Source organism: Gobio gobio, assembly GCF_949357685.1.
Source record: "Gobio gobio genome assembly, chromosome: 3".
NCBI lineage: Eukaryota > Metazoa > Chordata > Actinopteri > Cypriniformes > Gobionidae > Gobio > Gobio gobio.
In genome coordinates this window covers 28,352,414-28,373,050 of record NC_137099.1, presented here as the reverse complement: position 1 = coordinate 28,373,050, position 20,637 = coordinate 28,352,414, and the positions used below count along the sequence as shown (strand labels likewise).

Sequence of the window (20,637 nt, the reverse complement as noted above, 5' to 3'; positions counted from 1 at the left end):
TCACCAGGTTTTCACAAGCACTGGCTTTAGTTAGAATAACTATGATTAATTACTGGACTATCTGCTCATCAATCAGCCTTTATGTAAATGATTCAGTCTACGAGTAAACACCTAAAAAAGCATTCAATCATATATATATATTTTAAACCCAATCTGTAATACAAGAATTTAAAATGCTAAAAAAGCTCAAATGTTACCGATGTCCTGATAATAACTCCAATAGTTAAATAAACATGTACAGACTTTTAATTCGATACAATACATTTATTAAACAGAATGTGTCCATACACTAATTTATCACTAACAAAATTGATGAAAATTAATCTTACACAATGAGCTGATTGACCTACACTTCTCCAGACATAATGCCTGAAGATATTTCTTTAGTTTAAATAAAAACAGAAGAAAACATAAAACCTGTTTATTCAACAATTATGCATTTAAAACTTAAACGGACACATTTCTGAATTTTCACAAACTCATCCAAGAAATTCGACAAGCTTTTGTAGTTCAGGACAGCTCTCGACAAGATCCGGTATAGAGGACAATGTCTGTAAATAAAAATAATCGTACACATGTTAATATATTTCCAATACATACAGTATTTTGCATTGGTGGTGTAAATGAAGTTATTTTTTGTTAAGTGTCCCCTTACCTTTCTCACGGTTTCAATCATATCATCAAGCATATGTAGTTCTCGCTCCAGTTTACTCTGGTTCATGGCATGGACCCTTTGCTACAAAACAGTTCATTTATTACAGAATAAAAATTACATTAAATGTGCTTAAGCATTTCTGATCAATTCTTAAATGTTTTGATCAGCATTAATGAGGAAATGCATACATTTTCTGTTCTACACAGATAGCACTGTTTTCCACAATTTCTAAAAAGAAAAACTAATACAATGCAACATAGTAATAATATTAATAAAGCAGGTAAGACTTACATGTCGTTTCGCCCTCTCTAAGACCTTAGCACGATTTTCCTCAGTTTCCATTAAATTTGCCTTAAGCTTCTCAACCTAAGAGAAGAATGTGTATGTGGAGTGATTTTTTTTCCATTCTTTTTTCCGTTTAATTTCCAAAATCCATGACATGTCTAAATTGGAACTGCTTAAATTAGTACATTTACTCATATATATTTTTTATTTCATAATGACATTAAATGAAAGACCCATTTTTGCATGCCAGCCAGACTAGGTTTTGGACAGCTGGAGAGTTGGGGGGTGGGGTATAAAGTGGAACTTATATTTAGTATTATTTAATGTCTCATGCTAGTCACAAAGGAAAAACTGGATAAACTACCATACCTCTCGGAGCAGTTTGATTCTTTCATCTAATGCATTGGTACTGGCTGCTGATTGGACACCTGTTCTGTTGAGCTCCTCCCGCAAAACCTGAGCTTCCACCTGTGCCTGCTGTTCCAGCCGACGCAAATCAGCAACTTCTCGACGCAACTCCTGTTACACACAACCAGAGCAAAGGCTAGTTACTATACAACAATCTAACAGCACTGACGAACACAGCATTTTATCTATCAATGATCCATCAGTCTAAAAAGGTATATAATCAGCATTACGTCTGTGGGCAGTGGATACATACACTACTCTCTGCTCTGTATTTGTGTGCCGCTTCCAGATTTTCCTCCATCTCACTGCAGAGTTTCCTCAGGCTTCTTTCATCCTTACAAAGCACAGACAGACATTATGAATTATGTAAATCACATATTCAATCCTCTTATACTTCATATTCTTAAACGCTGAATTAAAATTTTGCCCCTGGAAAACCAACCTGGAAATTTCTATGAAATATCGTTTGTAATCAGCGAGATGAACATTTACCTGAGCTTTCTGCTGTAGGACCACAGCATCCTTCTCCACCTGAGCCTGCAATCGGTCCACATTCTGCCTCAGCTCTGAGACCTCCAGTGTGCGTCTCTGAGACTCTTCCTGCAGCGCCTCCTGCAGGCCACATCTGAAACAGCAGGCTGGAGTGAGGCAATACCTCATAGATGGCTATGTAAATAAATACTGTCCCCCAGTTTTACAGGCAAGGCTTAAACCAGACTAAAATGCCTTTTTGAGCGGTTTTATCTTAAATATGTCAGTGCCATTGTTTTGTCTCAAGATTCACACCAGTAATGTTTTTTTCTAAGGCTTGTTTATGAAATCTACTTAAATGTCCTAATTAAACTAAGGCCTAATCCTGGCTTAATCTAAGCCTTGTCTGTGAAACCAGGCCTGTGACTTTTCAGTAATTCTGTACTGCTATACATATAAAAAAACATAGTTACGTGACAGCTGACTTAAAATAATAATTATTCATTCAAAACCTAAATTAGGTGTCCAACAATGAATATAAGAAAAGGAATTCCACTCCTTTTCTCTGTTGCACTCTAACTGATTTACAACTATGTTCACACTCAATCAAGCATTTCAATTTCAATCACAACAGCAACATTTAATTGCTCACTTGCTGTAAGTTTGAGTTATTTAGCAAAATGGAAATGTTAAAATTGTTACTACATAATAAAATTGGTCATTAAAGCAGGTTTTTAATACTTAAATGTGAAGAGAAAACATGCACGCACGTTGAGTTTTCTTGTTTTAAGGGGACTTTCCATAGACATAATGATTTGTATACTGCATAAACTGTATATTTTATCCCCTAAACATAACCCTACTCCTAAACCTACCTATCACAGGAAACCATGTTGTGCAGTTTTAGATTTTCAAATAACATCACCACCTAGTATGATTTATAATCTTTTATGATTTAGAGTTTTCCTCATTGGGGACCAAACATTTCCCCACAAGGAATTTGGATATTGCCATATTTGTTGGGACCTATATAGGGTTTACCTGAACCACACATACACAAATCAAAAATGTTACCTCAAAAGAAAATAATACATAGTTAGTGCTTTGTGTAAGTATGACCAGGTCAGGTATGATTTAGAGATTTGATGTTTAACTCTCAAATATGAAATGCAGAGTCTGCTTGAGTGTCATTTGTGGATGAATGAATTCACCTAAAAATGAAAATTGTTATCATTAACTCAAAATCGCAACGCAAAAGAACATTGGTAACCAAACATCCATTACATGTTTAAAAAAATAGAAAATAATCCATACAATGAAAGTACGAGGGAACCAGTGTTGATTGGTTACCAATGTTCTTCAAAACATCTGTGTTGTACAGAAGAAATGTCATACAGTTTTGGAATGACATGTAACAGTAAGTGGTCATTTTTATCTGATCTATCCCTTTAAGGTAAAACTGTTAAAGGGTTAGTTCACCCAAAAATGAAATTTCTTCCATTAATGACTCACCCCAATGTTGTTCCACACCCGTAAGACCTCCGTTCATCCTCGGAACACAGTTTAAGATATTTTAGATTTAGTCAAGCTGTGACGTGTTATCTGGTATCTGCTATCGCACCAGATAACACGTCACAGCGTCTTACGTCAGCAGCGTCACTCTGGTGTCGTGAACGCGGATTCAAACACAACCGGAAGAGAAGACAATGCTTAATAAAGTCTTAGTTTTTGTTATTTTTGGACCAAAATGTATTGTCGACGCTTCAAAAGAGTCTAACTAACCAAATGATGTCACATATGGACTACTTTGATGATGTTTTCAATACCTTTCTGGACGTGGACAGCAAAGTGTTCATTCACTTACATTCAAAGGACTGAAAGCCCTCGGACTAAATCTAAAATATCTTAAACTGTGTTCCTGTGTTGAACGGAGGTCTTACGTGTGTGGAACAACATTGGGGTGAGTCATTAATGGAAGAAATTTCATTTTTGGGTGAACTAACCCTTTAAATGCATTTTGAATGTTATATTATGCATATTTTATATACAGTAAATCTTTTACATTAGCAGGTGTCACATTTTAGTTAAGAACAGCAGAAAACTAAGTTCAAAACCCAGCCCTTCTCCTGTCCCCTTGCAACAATGAGCATTTCTGAGTAAATCTGAGTTTGAGTAACTCACATGGTCTGCTTCAGAGTCTGCTGCTCCGTGTCTTTCTGGATTCTCAGTTGGTCTATGGTTAACTGAAGATCTGAGATGGTCTCACCCAAATCAGACAACAGCTCCAACACATGGCTCCGTCTCTCCTCTGAGAACACGAGAATAGACATCATTAAATGTATATGTATATGTATATGTATATGTATATGTATATATATATATATATATATATATATATATATATATATTCTAGCCCTTAACCTTACCCATCACAGAAAACCTTCCGCATTTTTACATTTTTAATTTAAAAAAAAATTGAATATGTTTATTTAGTGTTTTAAATTACAAAGACATGACCAGAACACACACACACACACACACCTTAGCTGTGCTACCTGATTAGTGCAAACGAAAACTTGTTTAGATTAAAGCTGGTTGAATTTTATACACAAATATAACTATTACAATTATATAGAGTGGAGAAGCAATGCTAGAGCCTAGAGTGCTGACGCGCTTCACTCTAGAATTGTAATCTTTTAGTGAATTTTCTCTTGTATAAACATACAACAAAAGGCGATCTTTCTCTCAACTTTGAATGAGTTGCGTAACCGCTACTTGTGAGAGAGTGAGCGAATGCTAAGCGTGTTCTTCTCTTAATTGTCTTTAAATTGTGTAAATATTTTTGTTTTAAAAGGTGGGGTAAGTGGTATTTCAAAACTGCTTTATAAAAGCGTCTCGGGCCGAGTACCAAAACAAACTTATAGTTAATCAGCAGTAAGGGGCGTGTCTACTAATGACAGTGAGAAGAGAGCGCTCAGTGCACGTCATTATTCAAAAGACCCGACACAGGATGGACATTAGCCGAGCGACGACACAGATAAAAACAAATGTGGAACAAAAGAAGGCTTACGATCAGGCAAGAAGTATCAGCTTTCCAGTGCTGGAGAGAACTCAAGGATCGAAGGCCGAGGCTGCTTTATTTCTTCTCGATAGGCGAGTAACATTGATTTTGTTTTGTTTCACAGAAATAATATATGCTGGCTTTTGCTTGAATATGCTCATGCGTCATGTTTGCTTGCTTGTCCATTTGCGATCGTATTGTCATTCACTTTGGTTACCAGAAAGAACTTACCCCACCTTTAATTTAGAAACTGTAGGGAGAGGATGGCATTTTTTTTAACTCTATTGTTTATTTGTTTTCTTTTGTTTAGGTTATTTATTGCTACCCATGACAGTTAGAACGTTTTGTTTATGTTGGCCTGGTCCTTTTCTGAAGATGTATTTGCTTCCTTTCTTTTTGTTGTTGCTGTTCTTATAATCTTTATTTTCAATAAAATTAAGAGTTTGCTTTTGTTGCTTTTCTGGATCAGCGGAAAGAAGTTATATCAGTTTTGTTTTTCATTTTATTTATCATTATTATTTCTTTTAATTTACAGTAATTGTTACATCCTCTCTACACGGGGAGGCTTGCGACAAGGTATCATTTCAGTTAAAGGAAAAAAGCTTTTGGTATGTCTCCTGAGGCCACAAGAGGGCGCAATGAGCAAAATGATTACGCAAAACAATGGAAAAGCAGCAGAGAAAATGCGTTCTGTGTGTCTGAATGGCTTGGCAATGTTTTGTATCTAGCGCCACATCTAAGTGGGTTCAACTGGATAGGCTAAAAATAAAAAACATTAAAATGCAACAATGCCATAAATCGCGTCTCATGGGCGCTTTTGCATTCAAATGTGGATTTTTATTTTTAATTTGATTAATTCAACATTTTTAAAACTAGTTTAAATCTAACCTGAGTACTAAAATATAAAATATAAATGTTATAATCTGGTAATGAACATACCTTTCACTTCAGTGTGAGTAATTGGGGGTATTCGGGTAAAAGCACTTGTTTCACTGCCAATGCCATCTTGTTGCACCTCCCTCTCCTCTGCAAGACATTAGACAATAAAAGAGGGCTTCACAATTATGAAAAATAATTTTCCATTTATGTAAAAGTGACAAAAATTTTTACATAAATCATAAATGAATTGACATCAGTACAGTATAGTCCTAACTGTACACATCCATAGGCCTTAAGACTACTTCTAAGGACTTTTGATTAATCACTACATTCTCACAGTGTTTGTGATTATTTAAAAGTTTTGTATCCAGAAACCTTTCACACAAAATAGAAGGTTGTCCTCAATAAATTATGCATCATTAGAACTGCTTTCCAATAAGGCAAAACAAGCACCAAACACTAACGCACCTGAACCCTCAGGAGACACTGTCTCAGGATCCTGTGTCTTCATCATGGCCACCATAACAGAATCCACAAAAGAGCAGGAGGGATATCGATGAGACTGCAGTGCTTTATCGGACTCCTAAGCAACGCAAGACAGCAACGTTATTTATTTTGAAAATCAATGTTGTGTAAGCAAGTTAAGTCATTTTTCTACTTTTACAGTACACTGAGAGCCAGTTAGAGCAGAAGGGAGGGGAGCACTAAAATCCCAGCACTAATATTCTGAAATATGACTATATTATTGGAATATATTATGGATTTTGGATATATTCTGGTATTCTATATTTGTAATAAAGAATACCCATTAGGTCCTTTCTGATTTTAAACTGTCCTGTGTAATGGACTTCCATAGTAAGTGCAAACTTACAAAACAGTGTTGTTACTATTAACTTTATAATTTTAGTTAACAGTAACAACACTGTTTTGTAAGTTTGCATTGTATATATACACTCAAGGTCAGACTTTTGAAGGAATATTCCAGGTTAATAAAAAGAATCTTGGCTCAGCCTATAGTGTTTATATATATGAAAGCATGTATATTATGACAAGTAGAGTTTGAAGCATAGGGACCTTGGAGGTTAGGGATTCCTTTAAGATTCTCGTGAGACAGCAAACTCTGTGGTTTAGGAGCATGACATCATTAGACGCCTGAGCCATCTGCTCTCCTTGTTTCAGCAACATACTACGAGCTTTGTCTCGTGTGCTGTCCAGCTCTTCCTGAAGGGACTCTTTCTCAAGCCTTAGGGGAGGTTGGACGGCATTAGAAAAAAAAGCCATTTATTCTGACATATTTGTTCTAAAAAGTAACAGTGGGTAGAGAAGAATATGCTGTACCGCAGTTGTTCCAGTGCTAGTTTGAGGTCTTCACACTCCAGGTTTCTCTCTCTGAGGCCCTGCAAGTGGCACCGCAGCAATCTCTCACTTTCCTCCATCTGTTCCTGTGCCAGTTCATGTTCTGCCTGCAGGAACTGATAGAACGAAACAAAGATCTGATATTGTGAGAGGAACTGGCATGACAAAAGTATTGTGAACATGTACTAACAATGTTAAATGGTGAAAGGTCTAATAAATCCTCACTTCACTCATTTCTTTTGTACTGGAGAGTTCAATCTGCAGCTGAGCCTGTTGACCGAGCTGACGCCGATGAATCTCAGCTTCAGTGTGGAGTTCTTTAATCAGGGCTTCTCTCTGCGACAGAGCGTCCTTATAAACCTCTAGCTGTTCCCTGGATGTTTCTAGCGCTTCTTCAAGACTGCAAAAAGCATTTGTATATTTAAAGTACATTTTTGTACATTTATACAACAATAAACAAAAGAAGAGGAACTACTATATTGTGGAGCTATACCAGTTTGCTCTCTCAGTAGCTTGCTGTGCTTCACACATTGACTGCTGTAACCTAAAGTAGAAACATAAAATTATATAAATTAATAACTCAACCAGAGCCATTTTCAAGAAACATCTGAAGACGCATCTTTTTTTATCAACACTGACCTATTATTACTATTCTATAAATCTATAAAGATAAAAATAAACACCTTGCTAGACTAATTGGGACTGGTACTTGCATATTTTTGCCCTATTGTTGATTTGATTGCTTCTATTGTTCTCCTCATTTGAAAGTTGCTTTGGCATCCTGCTAAATGATTAATGTAGATGTAGAAGTGCACCCTATATTTACTCACCCTCATGTTGCTCCAAACCTAACAATTTAGGTGTTTATATTTTCTCAAGTAATTCCATAACATCAGACCAACAAAATGGCTACTACATTTAATGGAGGGGGGGAGGGGGGTCTAATGCATTCTGACTTATTTACACTGTTAAAGAGTTGGATTCTCATGCCAAACATGCCAAAATTTCAAAAAACAAGTTGGACATATGATGGAGTATTTCTGTGCCAAATACACTCCTTCAGGATTCAAACAAGTTTCAGAACTTTTTTTTTTTTTTTTCAAGTATGGCCCTGTATGACGTCATAGCAAAAGCAAGAGCTTCGGGTCGTGCGGTCGGGTTACAGAAGCTGTCGGCAGCGCTGTCATTTTGTTTTTAGACCACAAAATCAACAATGTCACTGAAGAAGTGTGTTTTTGGTTGTGAGGGAAAGATAAATTTGTTCAGCTTCCCAAATAACCTAGCATTAAGGAAACAGTGGATGCAGTTTGTTTTCCCAGAGCAGCAACGGAGTTCTGCAAGTGTATTTGTTTGTTCCCGGTCATGAGTCGAAACCACAGGTGGTGAGTGAAACTGCATCAAATGTCTGTGTTTTGTTGGCAAACTGCACATAAGTTCATATAATGCAAACAACACAAACGTATAGGGAATCGAAAGTTATCCAGGGATAATGCCATGATGTATTGTGTGTGTGCTCGTGACTCTTTAGCTCCGCCCACTGCACGGCGGCACGAGTTCAGCTGTATTTGAAAAGAATCGGTACAGCGTATCTGTCTTTTATAAAAATTATAAAACTAAAGACTCTTTGGATATATGAAGGATGCAACACTACTCTATAGGTACTCAAGATTAACATGAGATTCAAGATTAACATGAGACTATGTGTCATGTACCCTTTAATACAATGTGTGATATGATTGACAAGGTTTATTTTGCAAAAATGGATTATAAATATATGACAGATTTCACACTTGAAAAAGTTAACCCTGGTTCATTCTAAAAAGCGATGCTAACCCCGCTTCTGAATTAAAAGTGTGAAATGTTCCTTTAACTTGGGTTAAAAGTAGAGTTTGAAAGTGCAGTGTAAAAAGACCATATTGTTGTTTTTTTAATCTATGGACCCACAGAGTGATGAGCAAAGAAAAACTTTTTTGAGAAAAAGCAGCAGCAGGAGACTACACCCATGCTGAATACATCTGAACATTAGATTAGTATAAGTTTTGTGCAGGGATTCTCAGGAATATGTGATTTCTGATCAGATCTCCATTCTTTGCCTGGTTTACACTGTACTAAACAATTATCCATCTTGTATACTGTACACTACCATGATTGATGTCTGATAACACTTAAAGCACAGATTCTCTACTCTAGATAAGTGTTTTTCACCAATTCTCCGGGGCCCCCCATTGTCCACAATGATATTCAAAGACCCCATGACCCCATTTACTGGATAAGGATTTTTTTTTTTTAATATATATGGATTACTCATATTTCTACACATAACAGTATTTTAGAGTTGGCATAACTAGAAAAATGTATAGTCTGTGCATTTGAAATGCATTTGGTAATTATAAGATTTTATTAATTTATATGACTTAAATGACTCTAGAATTATTGATTAATCATGAATCGGGTTGATTCAATATGAAATATCTTGATTTTTAGTTGTTTTGGATTATTTTAATGCATGTTTTGGCTTATTTTAAATCATTTTAAGTCATCTTGAGACCTCCTTGGAAGTTTGCTGAGGCCTCCTAGCTGATTTAGATTCTGGAATAAACATACAACCACAACTGTTATATGTAAAAATTCTAAATCATATCCATTCTTTTAGGCTAGTTTTAGCACCAATTTAGTCATCTAAAAGGCAAATTGCAGAAGTGCATATCTTCTAACATACTTGCTGGTCTCAGAGGAGAGGGTCTGTTCTAGGAAGGCGTAAGAGGCCAGCGTGGACGTAACAGTGGCGGAGAGCTCAGTGCTTCTCTTCTGCAGCTGAAAACGCTCCTCCTCTGCCTGATTCAGCTGCTCCCTCAGCACTGACATCTCTGAACAAACACACACAGCAGAATCAAGCAAAAGTTACACCTTTGACTGCACAGGGAATAAGCCAATTCAAAGTAATTCACTGTCACACCTGAAGTCATGATGGTCTGCTCCATCTTCAAGTCTGAAATCTGTTGACTGGCATCTTGCAAGCTTGACCTCACATGCTCTAGTTCATTTTCCATCTGGGGATTTAAAGAAACAGTTTTTAAATGAAAAGAATAAAAAAAAATGTATAAAGTTCTTTGGATGGAGATTAAAAAGAATTTCCTGTCTCTTTTTTCAAATGAAATAGTTCCATGAACGATGTAGATATACTCTTAAATAATTTGTTCACTTTAAAATTAAAATTACTCCATGATTTACTCACCCTCAAGTCATCCTAGGTGTATGACATTCTTCTTTCTGATGAACACAATTAAAGTTACATTAATAAATATCCTGACGTTTTATTATGGCAGTGAACGTGGCCCACGAGTCTGATGCTCAAAAAAAGTGCATCCTTCCATATTTAAAACTTTATAAAGTAAAATATCTACCTTCTGCCAGACCGCCTTCTGCCTTCAACTTACGGAAAAAAACTTAACTGACGCAACCTGACTAGGATGTAGAGGTGTAACGGTACACTCGTGTCACGATTCCATATAAACCGGGATACTGAACTCACGATACGATATGCATCACAATATTTTAAGCCAAAATAAAAGTTTTTTTTTTATTTGTTTTATTATTATTAAAATAATATTATTATTATTGTATTATCAGGACCCACAAATATTCCCCATTGCATTATTATACACTATATTCAACATTATATATAGTCGTTTAATGTAATAATGTCACTGACAACCAGCAGCCAGGTATCACCCTGTAGCTCAAGACTGGTTTCCCACTGAAGCTAAGCAGGGCTGAGCCTGGTTAGTACCTTGATGGGAGACCAACTGGGAAAACTAGGTTTCTGCTGGAAGAGGTGTTAGTGAGGCCAGCAGGGGTGCTCACCCTGTGGTCTGTGTCGGTCCTAATGCCCCAGTAAAGTGATGGGGACACAATACTGTAACAAGCACCTTACTTCGGATGAGACGTTAAACCGAGGTCCTGACTCTCTGTGGTCATTCAAAATCCCAGGATGTCCTTCGTTAAAGAGTAGGGGTGTAACCCCGGCATCCTGGCCAGATTTGCCCATTGGCCCCTGTCCATCATGGCCTCCTATTCATCCCCTTATATATATACACACGATTGGCTTCATCACTATGTCTCCTCTCCACCAATAAGCTGGTGTGTAGTGAGCGTACTGGCACAATATGCCTGCCGTCGCATCATCCAGGTGGATGCTGCACATTGGTGGTGGTTGAGGAGATTCCCCCCCTTCTATATGTAAACAAATTATCATTACTGAAACTTTCATTTTTTTCCCCCTCACGCATTACTCACGCTTTCAATGCAGGCAACATTCTCTCCCAGTGCTCGCTATGTCCCACCTCTCCTGCTATTAATGCACTATGCATTTAAGAATAAACCATCTAAAACGCTTTGAATAATCATACTACTAAAACTAAATGTGATCTGGTGATTTAAATGATGTTTGCGCTTTCATTTTGAGGAGTACCGTTCCAGCAGCGCGTGCGCTTCAGATTATCATTGCAATCAGTCACTGCTCTTCTAATCACAAGAAAGCGTGTCAAAATTACTATTCCCAAACTGTGAATGTTTATCTCATCCAAAAATGTATTCTGCATTTACTCACTCATGTTGTTTTCACGCATCACGCAATCATTTAAACGTCCATGTTTACTACAGTATGCGCACCGTGGTAAATCTGTTCTTAAAGCCATTGTGTCTCTTAAGAAGATTTGGATTAGACACTGGAATAGTTATTTTTACGATGCCTTTATGACATTTTTTGGATCTTAAGTAGGAGAGGACTTTAAATGGAGAGACTGAAATCTCTCAGGTTTTATAAAGAATATCTTAATTTGTATTTGGAAGTTAAACGAAACGACATGAGGGTGAGTAGCCTACAGGATGACAGAATTTACATTTGAATATGGAAGGTAGCGGAAGCTAGATATTTTATATGGATGTACTTTTTTGAGCTTTAAACTTGTGGGCCCCGATTACTGACATTATAAAGCTTAGAAGAGCCAGGATATTTATTAATATAACTCTGATTGTGTTCATCAGAAAGAAGAAAGTCATATACACCAAGGATGTCTTGAGGATGAGTAAATCATGGGGTAATTTTCATTTTAAAGTGAACTAATCCTTTAACGTTCACAACACAAAGCTTTCACCCTGTCTACCCATGTATTGAAACTAAAGCTTTAGATAGGTAAACAATATATGCAAATTTTATTTCAGTTAACATCTATTTTAACAAAACTTTTTTGTTGACTATAATAATAATAATTTAATTGTCCTTTGGCATTGTGCTAAAGCTGAAGTTACTACAGTAACAAAAGAACCAGATATTAACCTGATTGAACAAATGGATGCGGACAGTCAGTCCTAAAGAAAAAACAATTGGATTGATCATGTGCTGCAGGGCTGTATGACATTGATTTTATCATTATAATTATTTTATAATTGCCATCTAGTCATAACCAATAGCCTACACTTAAATAGCCTGTGCATACAGTAGCATTTCATCTTTTATAAAATGAGATTTTTGCCAAATATATTTTACAACAGAAAAAACTGAGCACCATAGCTAAAAACAAACTTTAATGTAAATGACTGTTGATGAAAACGTAATGTGATGCTGCCGTTTTGATGACGGACAAAATGCACATTTGCTGGTCAAAAACCCTGTAGCTGCATTTGTGTTTGACTTTTGTAAAATCTTAATAATATATTGATAAGTAATACAACAACATTTAATTTGTTTTTACCATTAAAAAAATCATAGATAAGCAAAGGTGCACCCTGCGCCGTTTCGTACTGGAACTTACACAAAGCGACTGTGATCCTCGTCACCTAGGTCAAATATATTTCTTAAAAATTTGTTCTTTGATTTATGATTGCTTGATAGATTTAATTTGTTAACATTTAAATCATATTATGGCCGCATGTTTAATTCATTTACTCTGTTGATATATGCACGTATTCGCCATCTATAGCTAATTTTTGAATCTAGTATTCTATACTGTCCGCTAGTCTTCACTTGTATAAATGTAGTAAAACATGGTTTTACTATAGTAATGTTGTCGTTTACATTAAGTGCAAATAGGTCATATTTTTCACTGAAGGTCTGGTTGGCTCAGGCAAAATTATGGAAGACACCATATTATTTACAGCAGCAATAGTGTAGGGGTAAAGTACATGGTATGAAGTTGACACAAATTGAACCGAGGTTCCAAACCGCCTTTTGCCGAACTCGCTCTACTCCGTTTTCCCCATCACATAAAAATTCGAAAAGGCTTTTTTTTTTTTTTTTTTATAAAAATGAAGAAAATGTTCAAAATGTGGAAATAAAGCATCTAACGTGTGTTTAATAATAAAGTTTTAGGTGTAGGTGAACAGACATACAATTTCCCTTGGGGTGCCCTTTTTCAGTTTCAGCACATGCCCCTGAAAAGGTCTGTGCACGGCCCTGGCTTCAGACTATTATCTTGGTGGTTTTGGGCTTCCTTTTTTAGGGTTTAACAAACATGGAACTGAGAATGAATAAATAATGATAGAATTTTCATTTCATTGTAAAATGTCTAACCAGGTTTCTCTCCTCCACGGCTCTGTCTCTCATTTCCAGATGCTGCTTGCTGTGCTCCACGGCTGTCGTAGTCCTCTCATGGAGCTGGTGAAGCACTGGGTTTGTCCTCTGAACCAGCTCTTGAGCCTTTCTCAGCTTCCCATGGAGGAAAGGAGGCACATTTGTTACTTTGCTACTTAAAGGTTGAGTTAGCTAAGTCTTTGCATGTCATTTCAATGTGAAGTCTTACCTCTGCTAACAAACTCATGTGATCTTCATGTTTCCTTCTCAAATGGACATTCGCTGCACTGATGGATTCCATGTTTGACTTGCTCAGTTCAACCTTGGGTTTACATGATTCACATTCAGAATACAAGGAAATTACACACAAATTCAAGCATACATTATGAAAAACATTCATGCCAAGACTGTCTGTAGTCACTTAACTCTTTCCCCACCAAAAAAAATGCTGGTGGAGAAAGAGTTAAGTTAAAGGAAACATTATATTTTCATATAAACTGAGGTAGTGATGCAAGCAATATAAGCTGACCAGTGATGGGTAGGCCAGTTTGAGGGCTGAAATCAGTTCCTGGTGAGACCCAACAGTGTGCTCAAGTTCTGCCACCTGAGCAGCATAGTAATCCCTCAACTGCTGCGTTACACTAAAGGCCTACAAACAAAGACAAATGAAGAGGATAAGAGGATAGGCTAAGATCAACTGTAATCATTTAAAGATCTTGTGTTCTTAAGCTTCAGCAAAACCAATAAAATGTCATCTCACTGCTTCCTTCTCCATTACAGACTCATCCATGCGATGTCTCATGTCTTTCATCTTCTGCTCCATCCTATGGAGCGTTTCCTTGTACCTCCCATAAAGAGACTTCATCTGACTGGCCTACATAACACAGACTTATTATTATGAGCTGAGATTTCTTGGCAAAGCTCTTCTATGAAGCTCTTTGACTTACCTGTCTAGATAAAGTTTCCTGATCAACGTTAACAGTAGCTCCAATCTGTTTCATCTTGAAGATAGCATCCCCTGTGCTTGACTTAAATGAATTCTGTAAAAGAATTATAACATTTTACATTTTGAGATGCAAGTGTAGTTGAAAATTTAAGATTATAAAATGTCTCACCATGCCAACCCGCATTGATTGAATGCTGTTATTTAAACTTTGAAGAACCTCCTGATCATGCTCAAGACTCTGAATTCTCTCCAGGGCAGTCGCATACAAATCTCTGTATGTCCCATTCTGGCAAATAAAGACATGAAAAACATTATTCAGAGTGTGTATTTTTATTTTTATTTTCACAGAATGATTTCTGTGGAGCTTTGATTGTTCCTATGGCTGTGTAATCTCACTGGTCCAAATTCCTCCTCCGCATAGTCTAATTGACAACAAAATGTTCTAATAGGCAGCTTAGCCTATTAATAATTAATATTATATTTTTCGTTATCGATATTTCATTATCGATATACTATATTAATTTCATACAATTAATGGGGAAGGAAATAAATTCCACATGTTTGTTAGACCTCCAGATTAAGTGTAACATGACTGTTCTGTGTTCTATTTTATACAAATGTATCATCAAAAACTGTGTTGCAAAAAATGAAATAATTACATAAAACATATTTTAAAATGTAATAGATCGGCACGATTAATTGTTTTGAGTAAATGCAAACATCCATTTTATTCCTAAATGACAATGATTTGGCTATGCCTACTAAACCTTTGACAAATATGATCACAGTGGAACATTCAAATCTGCATTTGAACTGCCACTGACCCAGAGAGAGCAGTTGTCATGTAGAAGTATGAAACTGCTTCACAGTCTTTTTCGACCACACAGTATCATTACTTCTGTTACAATAATTCAAATTATCACAAGTTCTGGGATACAAGTTTATAGTTCAGATATAAACACTGGTAACAAAGGTAAACATTTTGTAAAACTTTACAAAAAAAAATTAATTCAAATTCATTATATATTTTAAAATAAGACTGCAGCAAATAACATGTTGTTAGAACCTCTAGTAAATTACATGTTATTTTGTTTAGTTGTCTTTTCAGATTTGTGGGAGAATTATGATCTCTAAATGATTCTCACTCTCAACTCTAAAATGTAATCAAATAGAAATGAATATACAACAAAACATTTATTTGTGATGCACAACCAAAATTGTATGCTGTATAAATTAAAACATGGATGAAAAAATATATCTTGGTTGGTTGTACGAAATAATAGGAATATAATACTAATAATAATTTCTTCAAGTTAAACCAAATATTTATTTTGGTGGTTTGTGTAGAAGAGACTCTGAGAATATTTGACGAAGCAGCTCTGTAAATGATTGACTGATGTTGACTGTCTTAATATAGTCAGGCAGCAGACAGACGCTGAAAACAGCACGAGCATTATGTGTTTGAGTATGTGTAGTAGATGAAGCTGTGCCGCTCATTCATACAGAAAATGCTGACTTTTTAGCAACATGCACTGTTTCCCTTAGATGTATGCTATGTTTGTATGTAATGTATGTTTTATTATCGAAAATGTGGATTTATTATTTTCAATATCGTCTAGCCCTGCTGGAAACATGGATACAACACATGTGAGGCTTTGGGTTCTTACCTGTCGGAGCTCAGTGTGGTCCGTCTGGATGAGTTTATCTCTGAGATTAGATGGAGAAGTGTCTTTGCTCGGATTATGTGCCCGTGCAGAAGTGAGCTGCTGGGAAAGAACCTCAACCATGATGAGTGTTGAAGTCAGTCTCTGCTCCAACTCTGATCTAGACAAATGCTCCAGATTTCCAGGAGAAAGGCTTCAAAGAGAAAGTCACACAGTCAGAGACAATGTAGATCACATCAACAGTCAATGATTCATGCTTATAGGCTTAACTTACTTCCACAGCACAGAGTCTGTTGAAGTGCTGGCATCAGAAACATATACTGCCTTTAAAATCTCCATGGCTCCTGAAGTATTAACACTCCGCTCCATCCGTTGAACTGGGGTGTTCCACACACAAGCGCTACGCATCGCTATTGGAGAAGTGCCCACCAAAGCATTGCGGTGATTCACTGGTGCTGAAACAGGAACAACCACCTTTCCTGAAGCAACCATTAACAGTTCAGCCATCTGTCTGAGCTGTTCCTGTAAAGGACCATTGCCCACAAGTGGAGGCGCAATTAACAGCTTCTGAGGGTCAGCAGAAGCCAATTTAGGTTCCACACCCTTTTTCTTGGGTGGTTCTGGAGGAACAGGTGTATAGCTCAAAGCATTGGCCAGGGATGTGGAGTTCAAGAGTGGAGGCGGCATGGGACTCTCTGGGAGCTCAGGCCACAGATGGCTCGATGGGTTCTCGGCTGTGTGGTCATTTAAAACACTCCTGCTTAGGGTGGGTGTCTTTGGAGTGCAGTGACCTGTTAGAACAAGAGCACTAGGAAGATCTTGATTAACTGTGACAGCTTCATCAGATCTATCACATAACCGCATAATTTCAATCTCTGGGTGGATCTCCTCATCTTTTAAAACCAGTGTCTTATGTTTGAGAATACTGGCTTCTTGGCCAACATTTTCAAAAGTGTCACTTTGAGGATAAAGGATTTCCTCACAACGTGAAACTGCCTTGTCCCTTTCTGGTAGAAATTGTTGATCAAGATGCTCCTCTACATTCTTTTCAGTCATGACAGAAGAGTCATCCTTGGGCACCTTAAGTTTGTCATCATTATCACTTAAAATGGAAAGTAGAGATGTTGTATCGTTATTTTCACTATTCAGTGCTGACAAGTGTTGGCTTGACTCCTTGCTAGCAATCATCTTTGATGCTTCCAGTTCACGTGTGACTAAGTTTCCAATAGTTGATGTTGTATTACCAATTGTATTTCCAGATTTTTCCAAAAGACTTGCTGAGGAAAGCTGTGACTTGGAACAGACCTCATTTTCAGTGCCCGATGTATTTAGGACCTGTGACTTTTCTTCAGTATGGCAGTACATATGGTCAACATGCTTGCTTTCAGGTGCCAAAGCAGCAAAGCTTTGACTGTCGTTTTCACTGATGTCATTTAAACAAAGCAGACTTTGTTCTTCAGCAAGATTCTCCATGAGCACAGACATTTCTGACACCTTGGATAAATCAGCAATTTCTATTTCAACCCCCGAACAATGCAAGCTTTTAAATGTGACCTCTCCTTTTCTGCTTGACACGCCATGACATCCTTCAGAGAGATCCGTGTTCTTGTGATTGTTTAGATTCACTATATTTTTAGCTTTGCAATGAGTACCTCCATTGTCTTTGAGAGTTGACTGAGAAGCGTCATCAGCATTGACTGTACTGATGGTGCTATCGTCTTCACATAAAGACACATGGTTTTTCCAAATACAGTAAGAATGGCCCAAAGGTTGAGCGTTTACTGATACAGCCTCTGTGTCCCCTTTAGAAACAGGAGTATTTTTACATTGTGACTGATTTCCTGATGTTAGATCCTTTATGAGAATCGATTCATCAGAGATGGCTGAGCCATCTGAAACCTGAATCTCTCCACCTAAGCACATGAGGGAATTGAATGTGACATTTCCCAGCTCACATGTGGAAACCTCTTCCCCCTGACACAATATGGATGAAGCATCTGAACCAGTAGATCTGCTTCTATAATAGTATGGATGATCAACATGGTCTTGACTGGACTGATTATCCTCTGTGCCCTCGGCTTCAGCGGTTTCATTTGGGTCGCTTTGAAGGGGGTCATTATCCACCAGCGCCAGACGACCGATGAGAACAGACTCATCTGACTTTACAGGGTCCTCTTCAACTACGACTTCTCCTTCAAGGCACACAAAGGATTTTAATATGACATCTTGATGTTCATCAGTGGCACCAACAACTTGCCCATCATTATGGACCTCTGTTGTGATAGTTAAGCTTGGATTTTCATCAGGGACGACTTCATGCTGTTGGAAAACAAAATATTGTAATATAGTAAAATTCCTTATTTTTTATTTCTATGAACTAGACATCACAGAAGGTTGAAAGATAAGAAAAGTGGTCTGAAAGCAGCGAAGGAATGACTTCATACCTTCATTTTAGGCTCCCGCTCATACATCGACACATGTTTAAACATCAGAGTTGGAGTGTCCTGCAAATTCAGCAGTTCATTCTGTACATCTCTGAGCGGGACTCTATCAGATCTGGGCTGAAATATAGAACATAACCCTTTATCAATAGAGCTCAAACTGTCATACTGATGGTAGGACTAGTAGGAACAATACATTCACTTGTATAGTTATAAAATGCATGGAGTACTCACGTTTGACAAGCCACTGACAGATGACATGTTTTTAGATTAATATCTGCAATCACACAAGAGTTAAGCAGAGGTTATGATACAAGATGATTCAACTAGCAAACTTCTCAAAGAATATGAAAAAATAACATTGAGTTTACATCACCATCGTCAAGTAAACAGCATAAATCAGCAATTCAAGTCATGTTGATTTCATTTTGACAAGAGTCTATCAAGTTTCATACATACACAACAGTAATAAGTACATCTTTAGGGAAGGTTAGACTTCTATAAACGTTTTTTTTTTATAAATGATATATATATAAATCTGGCTTACATTCACTACTAGCCAAGATAACTACATTGCTTTGAAATTAAATACACAATTATATATTATAACCCATTTCTCACATCTGCTTAAAATTGTTGGAATGAGATTCCCTTCTCCACAGGAAGTAATTTTTAAGTAGTTTTGCTGTTTTATATCTTCATAGAGACATAAACGTCACTGCTTGCATCCTCTCAAGAAATGTCAACTTTAGCGGTGTCTCAACGCCTATCCAGCAGACTGTCAAAAGCGCCTATCAAATACTGTTAGGTAACGTTAACTCGATAAGTTCTGAAACACAGTCTTTATTTTTCAGGACAATAAAGTCAATTGGACAAACGACAGCGACTAACACAAAATATTATTAATTATTACATTTATAATAAAGTAGGTTCCTTATTTAATTCTTACCTTTGCGTCTCATAAGCGCTTTATTGACGTTACTGCTTATTTTGATTCTGGGTTGAGTTACTGTACAGTAAAAAAAACAAGGTTATCGACTTAACCGCCAATACGACGTTCAAAATAAAACGCACAAACACCTCATTGGGTAAAAACACCGCGTGACATACGGAAACGCAGTTGTTCTTCTTCTTCTTCTTTGGTTTATTGGCTATACGCATGCTTCTGGTGCCACCTCCTGGACTTTTGCGAAATCTTTTTCCTTCATTTCCTAACTGCATTCTTCTTCTTCTTCTTTAGATCATAGAACATTATTTGCAAAACGTAGAATGCGTAGGCTGCTATCACGTTTGTGATTATGGATAGGACATTTTATTTAACCGTTTTAAAGTAACGTTACCCCCAACCGCTCCCTGGAGGTTAAAGGAATAGTTTATTTATTTATTTGTAGAACATGTCTAACTGTTGTACAATGTATTGCAACAACAACAAAATATGTTTCCTATGAGACACATGGATGTTAAAGGGATAACTTAGTTCACCTAAAAATGGGTGGAGAAAAAAAAACAGTTGATGGACAACAAGGAAAAAATACTATGGAAGTCCATCAAATATTTGTTTTCTGACATTCTTCAAAATATCTTATTATGGTGTTCAGCCAGGAGAAAGAAATTGGAACAACTTGAGGGTGAGTTTAAATTTTTGTGTGAACTGTCCATTTAACATCTGTGTATCTCATAGGAAACATTTTAAAGAATAAATTACATTTTAAAATGTATTAAAATAAAATAAAAACAGTTATTTTAAATTGTAATACTATTTCACAATGTTACTGTTTTACTGTATTTTTACATTTTAAATTATTATAAATATATATATATATATATATATATATATATATATATATATATATATATATATATATATATATATATATATATATATATATATATATATTAT

General features: G+C 36.6%; 1 protein-coding gene across 1 annotated transcript; it reads right to left on the bottom strand.

Annotated features, from left to right (window-relative positions):
- Positions 1-66: 66 nt before the first annotated feature.
- Positions 67-19,833, bottom strand: spag5 (sperm associated antigen 5). The gene is made up of 26 exons (XM_079812136.1): positions 19,687-19,833; positions 18,972-19,014; positions 18,741-18,857; positions 16,571-18,615; positions 16,300-16,489; positions 14,802-14,918; positions 14,634-14,726; positions 14,447-14,560; positions 14,216-14,335; positions 13,916-14,008; positions 13,687-13,821; positions 10,072-10,165; positions 9,835-9,982; positions 7,609-7,659; positions 7,341-7,515; positions 7,098-7,231; positions 6,834-7,002; positions 6,228-6,342; positions 5,820-5,906; positions 4,001-4,127; positions 1,841-1,973; positions 1,602-1,682; positions 1,310-1,459; positions 947-1,021; positions 656-736; positions 67-551 (listed from the first exon to the last, which is right to left on the bottom strand). The coding sequence occupies exons 2-26, from the start codon at positions 18,996-18,998 to the stop codon at positions 480-482; spliced, it is 4,743 nt and encodes a 1,580-aa protein (XP_079668262.1). The 5' UTR covers positions 18,999-19,014; positions 19,687-19,833; the 3' UTR covers positions 67-479.
- Positions 19,834-20,637: the final 804 nt, after the last annotated feature.

What these genes read in the sequence shown, in the direction of transcription:
- spag5 (XM_079812136.1), bottom strand. Translation starts at nt 18,998, where the DNA reads ATGTCATCTGTCAGTGGCTTGTCAAAC. An exon ending in CTGTCAGTGGCTTGTCAAAC is followed by an intron (nt 18,858 to 18,971) that starts GTGAGTACTCCA and finishes TCTATATTTCAG; the next exon opens with CCCAGATCTGATAGAGTCCC. An exon ending in CTGTAATGGAGAAGGAAGCA is followed by an intron (nt 14,336 to 14,446) that starts GTGAGATGACAT and finishes CTTTGTTTGTAG; the next exon opens with GCCTTTAGTGTAACGCAGCA.